Source organism: Palaemon carinicauda, chromosome 13, assembly GCF_036898095.1.
Source record: "Palaemon carinicauda isolate YSFRI2023 chromosome 13, ASM3689809v2, whole genome shotgun sequence".
NCBI classification, from domain to species: domain Eukaryota; kingdom Metazoa; phylum Arthropoda; class Malacostraca; order Decapoda; family Palaemonidae; genus Palaemon; species Palaemon carinicauda.
Genome location: NC_090737.1, coordinates 44,337,220 through 44,344,719, shown reverse-complemented (window position 1 = coordinate 44,344,719; position 7,500 = coordinate 44,337,220). Strand labels below are relative to the sequence as shown.

Here is a 7,500-nt window from a genome sequence, read left to right as displayed (position 1 = left end):
TAGGGTTCTGAGTTACATCCAGTTTCCAAAGGAATCTATAACTCTCTCCACTAAAGGTTATTGTTATTGCACAATTCATGGGGCTATATCATCTCCTAAGTTGTGATGATTGGTTTTCAATAATCTAGGTATGATCCCTAGTGTCCATATGATTATTGGCACCACTTCTATTCCATAAACTTTTCAATTAAGTACGTAAGCCTTGGTACTTTTTTTTCTCACCTTATCTTCCTTCCACTCTTGATTCCCACGGTACTGATCCACTGTATTTCATATTTTCTACACGACTCCAAAAGAAAGCTATGACCACTGTATTATGTCGTTTCTTTTATTGATTCTTAGAAAGTGCTAATCATTCACTGACAATGTGGGTGATGCCTCCTTCTTTTGCCATACATTTCCTGCACTTTAAAGAGATGTTAGGTTCGTCTAATGCTTGCTGAATACATCTTGATCTTAAGACCTGATCTTGTACTGTCAATATCTTCACTTCAGTTTCTTTCTTAAAATCTCCTCTCTCCCTCTCTCTCTCTCTCTCTCTATAGCCACTATCATCATTACTTATTGGCCTGTTCTTCAGTATGTCCCAGGAAGTGGTCATGCATTGTTTTTCTTTTCTATTCTGTCTTTATCAAGTTGTCTTCCCATACACTCATTAGCCATTCATCTTCCTTGGTCTTACCAGTTGTCTACTTTCGATGTTGAGGCAATTTTCTATCCAGATGTGTCCTTTTCCTCCTTCACTGATCACAATATAGAGCCTACAATATTAGTTTTTCTGTTTGGGTGACTGTTAATAGAATTATTCATTTATTAGCTCCCCCAAGGACGTTATATTTTCGAGTCCGTTTATTAATCTACTTATTTGGCAGTGTGTCTGTGGATAGGATTACTTCAAAATTTCTTAACCCTTTTTGACGAATATTCTACCACATATAAAGATCTCAGTTCATGGACAACCCCATTAAATCTTGCAACTGATCTGGATCTGGATCCGGATCGGGATTAGAGACCCGGATTTGCATCTTAAAGAACAGGATTATGTCAAAACTACACAACGAATTTGAACGAAATTTTCACCACAGTTACATCGTAGACCATGGATGACCCCATTACATTTTGGAGATTATTCGGATTCAAGTTGAATGGTTTTTTATTTTTATTTTCATTTATTTATATATATATATATATATATATATATATATATATATATATATATATATATATATATATATATATATATATATATATATATATATATATATATTTTTTTTTTTTTTTTTTTTTTTTTTTAACAGGATTACGTCATAACTACTCAACACATTTCGAAGAAATTACCACCACAGATAGATCTTAGGTCAAGGACGACCCCATGAAATCTTGGTTATGATCCGGATTTGGATTGGGATTTTAGAACCAGATTTGCATTTTTCGCAATTTTAAAGAACAGGATTACGTCAAAACAACACGACAGATTTTGACGAAATTTTTACCACAGTTAGACCCTATGTTATGGACAACCTTAGTAAATTTTGGAGATGATCTGGATAAGGATACGGATTCTAGTTTATTTGCTTATTTGTCTCTCTCTGTGTCAATGGACAGGATTGCATCAGACTACTCGAAGGATTTTGACTATATTTTCACCACAGATAAAACTTAGGTCATGTAAGACCCCATTAAGTCTTGGAGAGGAACCTGATCCAATTTTTCTATCCGGATTTCTGATTTACCCGATTAAAAAAAACAAAAAAAAAAGTTGAAATTTATGCAACAGATAGTTCTTAGCACATGGACGACTACAATAACTTATGGCTGAGGTCAGTAATCTCTAATAGCTTATCTTTATTTATTAATTTATTCATTTATTTGTGTGTGTATGTATGGACAGGATTACGTCAAAACTACTCAACAGATATTGAGGAAACTCTCACGATCCTCTTAAATTTTGGAGATGATGTGGATCCGGAACCGGATTCTAAATCCGGATTTGCGTTTTTCACAATTTCGAAGAACGGGATTACGTCCAAACAAATTACTGTTCTTTAATTGAATTTTCACAGCATATTGGGCAGTGAGAGCACTGCAAGTAAAACCTTAATGAAACGTAAATTCATAAAGCATATAGTTACTTGATACGATGAACTATGATATGCAAACATTTTGGGTTTACCATATAACTTTCATGACAATTTGTTTTAAGTAAATGAAGAATATTTCAAAGTATTCGGCAAATGTCGGACAAATTATCAATTACAATAACCTCTGACTGTCTCCAAAATTTTCTTTCTTATGATGTTAATATTATTTCTAGATATTGATACTAGGGGATAGAAAAGGTAGAAAAACATTAATTGTTTAGGCGATTGACATAATAATCTCTTAGATTGTGTAATTTTTGCTACATCAAAGATCACTTGACTAAAAACACTTCATTCCATCATTTTCTTGATTATTTTCCTATTTTTAAGTCACATATCCATACTTCCCTATACCTTATGCACTCTACATTTGCTTTTTCATACTACTTTAACCAAAAAGTCTTTTGAAATACTACAATGATGGATTAGACTAGTCTTTAAGATTATTTCCTCAGACTGCCAGATTGAGGACTAACAGGGGGTAAAATTAAATTTCAATTATTTCTTACAATAAATCATTAGGGTTATAAGATATGAATAAAAGTAAGGATATTCAATGCAAAAGTTAGATCATACAGGAAGAGCTAACAGCGAATAGAGGGTAGAAGAGATATTTTGGGAGGTTAAGTACACATCTGTTAGTTTGGTATTATACTAGATTTAGAAGTTTGTATTTTCTTTAAAAAAAAAAATCTTAAACATCATACCCAAAGTGAGGATTTGAAATTTTCTTTACTTATAAAATGTTACATTATACCAAATGTAAACTAGACCAGAAGATTATGGCATATGTAGAACTCTCTGTCTTCCTTATACGACAGTTAATGGTGACCAGATTTGAATTTGCATGATTATAAATAAGAACGCAGAGAAAATATTATTATAATTGAGGAAATAACTATTACTTGCTGTTTTCATTGGCTTAAAGATGTACCAGTGATACAAATATTGAGATGTTTTTTCTTGTGACCAGATGGGGAGAAGGGAAATCAATCTGTGTGGCAGATATGAAGTAAATATGATAAAACCAAATTTAAAGGCAAGAATGCCAGATGCAGAGATTACAGATAAAGATGCAACTCTGATAGAAAAATGTGGAAATGAATAAAGATTTTATAGATCGCGGAAGGATATCATTATATATAGACGAATTTGAAGTAAAAGCTTTAAAGAATGTTATAGAGTAAGTTGTGAGTGTGATTGGAGGTGACCTACCTCACTTGGTGTTGTTGATAAGCCTTTCCCTTTATTTACCTCATATCACTTTCTGAAAAACAACGATTTTATTCCATAACTCTTATAGAATACATTAGCTAATATTATGATCTATAAATGATAACTTTCAAAGATGGTGAAATCATTTCCTAGAAAAAAAAAGAAAAAAAAATCATGCCCGATGTCTTTCTATTTCAGAGGAAAATATGCTACTATTTTCAATAGCTTCATTCAAGTAGTTTGTTTCACATTCTAGAATGTTTGCATGATTCCTCCTTGTTGAGTAAATGTTGTAAAATATATGAATATGAGGTTCCTGGTTGAAACTAAATGTAGAGGAACAGATTAAAAGCAGGTATAAATATTATTTCATTCCCAAGTAATAAACGAAGATGATCCCTTGTTAATTCGCTTTTTATTGAACAAATAATCATTACATCAATAAGATAATAGATTTTTATACATATATCATGGTAAACTAAAAAGTAATATATTATGACCGGAAGATCCAAGGAAATACTAGATGGGAATACTAAGATTATCATGTATATCACACAGTTAAAGAGTTCTAAGTAACTCCAGTGCCAGGATGACTCTTCATAAACGCTGAAGGAAAAAGCAAAAATCTTAATGAAATTACTGTTCGTCTTACTCTTGAGGACAGGAAAAGCAATTATACCCAAATCGCCCTTTTTTGAGGAGTGGTTTCTTGAGACGACAAAAACCTCTTTGAAAAATGATTCGTGAAATTGCTTCAGTGTTTTTACATTTTAGAGAAGTGAAATCGTTTATCAAATTTATGGTCCAAGTACAAGCTAATATATTTAGCTATACAGTTTAATATTTCTTCTCTCCGCAGTTAAATTTTTTTTTTTTTTTTTTTTTTTTTTTTTTTTTTTTTTTTTTTTTTTTTTTTTTTTTTTTTTTAAGTGCAGTAAATGTTAGGTAGAAATGAGTACACCGAATTCCTACAAAGTTTTTACCAGCATATATAATTTGTTTAGTTACCCGATGAACCCAATATCATTATATCATCTTTCTTAACAGGTTAGTTGCTTCAGAGTAAGAGATATGAAGATGAAAATGAGTGGGAGGAAAATTATTTCGTTCCATTTAATAAATCACTTAAAAATTAATTGAATTTTAATAGGGAATGTGAAATTTACAAATATTTATGAACAAAAGAAAATTATTTTATGCCCATAAAATTCCTTAATGGTGGGAGTCTCTGAAATGAATTATTTTGGAAATTTTATTTCAAGAATAATGAGCTATTAGACATATTGAATGCCTAGAATAGTAAACCGTACATCAAAGAGGTAAGTGATAAAAATCACATACATCGATTATTAACAGAATCAAAACAATAATATAGCACATCAAATTATTACGGAAATTACAAGTCAATAAATAAAGTAACAATATGTTTTTCTATTTTCTTTTGCCTCTACGCAAAATATCACTTTACTGCAACCAACCTTCTGGTTAGGAATTTGAAGAAACCAAAAGATGCAGTTCATTAACTACAAAGGATTTAATCATTAACGTCTCTGTGACTTCTTAGGAGCCTTTGTTAGTAGAATCAGATTATTTGTAAGAAACGTACTGTTGCATTTCCTGTAACAGTAGACGTGAAATGAACCCGGCCTCACAAAAGAAAATCACACGAAAGGGAATTGAATTGAATTGAATATGGGATTTAGGCATTAAGCCAAGCACTGGGGCATCAAAGGCCATTCAGCGCTATATAACAAAAATCATTCAATCATATCTGTACACTCACACCATTTAGTATCATTTTAACCTTTAATACAAATCGTAACACTTTCATACAATAAAATCTAGATGTGAAATAAATAGCGATTAAAAGGGTAAAATAAATAAATAAATTAATAAAATCAATTATAGCTCGTAATATAACCCAATACTTTGTATAAATTTTCTCAAGTTCAGGGTATTACAGTTTTCCCCCAGTATATCTCTTAACGGTTTGTCCTGGAGTAAATGTGTCCTCCTCTGGAGATTAAAAACAGGACAATCGACTAAAATATGTTTAACATCCATTGTCACTTGACAGGTATTACAAAGAGGGGCCTGTCTCCCTTCCCCACTCTTCATTAAATAATTGTGCGTTGCATGTGTATGGCCAATACGCAGCCTAGTTAAAATAATTGTATCCCTTCTACTTGTAGAATTACAACATGACCATTTATCCACCAATGGGTGGATTTGTTTCAATTTTGTATTGGTGGTCAGTTCAGACCATCGAGCTTGCCACTTATTTTTACAGTAAAGATGAATCTCACTTTTAAGATCTTTGTAAGGAATACTCAAGGGGGATGGATTACTTAGCCCTGAAGCTTCCTTTGCTGCCTTATCAACTTGTTCATTCCCATCCACCCCAACATGGGCAGGGACCCAACAGAAGTGAACACTGATACTCTTCCTAGATTGCAGAAGTACTAACCAGTCCTGCACCTCTTGTACTAGATGATGGCCTGGCATAATTTGTTTTAATGAGAGTAAAACACTATTGGAATCCGTAAAAATTGTATAAAAACTATTTTGGTTGCCATTTTTAAAAATATGTTGGACTGCGAGAATTATTGCGTACAACTCAGCAGTAAAAATTGAACAAGAGGATGGGAGTTTCCTTCTAATAACAAGGGAAGACCTGTATATTCAAAAGAGATCGCAATATATCAAAGTAGGAGGAAGTTTTAAATATATATATACATATATATATAAATATATAGATAGATATATATACTGTATATATATACATATATATATATATATATATATATATATATATATATATATATATATATATATATATATATATATATATATAATATAAATACTGTATATATATATATATATATATATATATATATATATATATATATATATATATATATATATATATATATATATATATATATATATATATATATATATATATATATTTCAGGGTTGGATCAAATACTGACTTTTTACAATTGAAATACAAATACAAATACTTTCGTTTGGAATTCCAAAAATACAAAATACAAATACAAATACTTTTGTTTCGGAAGCCAAAAATACAAATACAAATACAAATACTTTTATTCCTGAATCTAGAAATACAAATAAAAATACAAATACTTTTCTTCCTAAATCTAAAAATACAAATAATAATAAATCACTGGTTCAGAAAATACAAATGAAAATATAAGTACTCTTATTTCAGATTTCAAAGCTACTAATAAAAAATCCTCCTGAAAATTTGCAAACTATATAAATTTTGTTCACATACATTTATATCTGCATTCTATATATCATAATTACATTTAATAATCATCATAATTGCATTTAATAATCATCATAATTGCATTTAATAACCATTAATGCCCAGAAGGTTTCCGGGCCAAGTTTTGCTCGCTCAGGACTGTAAAAATTACCAGCCTTACTACAGACTCTTTCAGATGGTGCCGACGTGGCACAGCACCCAAAAATATTTCTTGCAAAAGGCTTCAAAATGCTGAAGCTCTTGTTTTCATGCCAGTACCTCAGTGGGTTCACGTCAAAACCCAGAACACCTTCTTCTAGGTACGACTCAAGTTCTGCCTTTACCACTGTAGTGTCGCTTGTTGATGCACTTACATTTATTTTCCCAGCTGGTGGCATGTAGGCAAAAAGACGAGGGCGTTTTGCACTCATGTCAGTCTTGTCTTGATTGGTGCTTATGGTGATAAAAGGCTCCCTCTCTGGAATTGTGTTCTTCAAAGATGACTGAGTTGACTCTGAAATAATTAGGGCCACAATCTTGGAAATCTTTTCCTTTTTTATTTCCTCACATGGCAGCCATGCCAGCTTAAACCTGGGGTCCATGACAGTTGCGGCAATGACGTCAGTCTTCTCAAGAAACGGATTCAACCTTTTTTTGATAAAATACTGTAGTGCATTAGCCAAGTTTAAGCAGTAGATTGGTTTACTTTCAATTAATAGTTTGAGGCTGTGCTCAAGGCCAAATACAACTGGTGCAACGCAAGAAAGTGTCACCATGTTTTCTCCTTCCACGTGTGATGTCGCCTCTTGGAACGGTTCCAAAACTTTTATCACTTCTTTTAGCATTGCTATTTCCATTCCCTTCAATTCT

General features: G+C 31.7%; 1 protein-coding gene across 1 annotated transcript in view; it reads right to left on the bottom strand.

Moving 5' to 3' along the window:
• Positions 1-6,713: 6,713 nt before the first annotated feature.
• Positions 6,714-7,500, bottom strand: part of LOC137651529 (zinc finger BED domain-containing protein 4-like) — a 1,223-nt gene continuing 436 nt past the window's right edge. Inside the window, exon 2 of the mRNA XM_068384758.1 lies at positions 6,714-7,500. This exon is cut by the window's right edge and continues 113 nt beyond it. Within this exon, the coding sequence (XP_068240859.1) occupies positions 6,714-7,500 (787 nt within the window).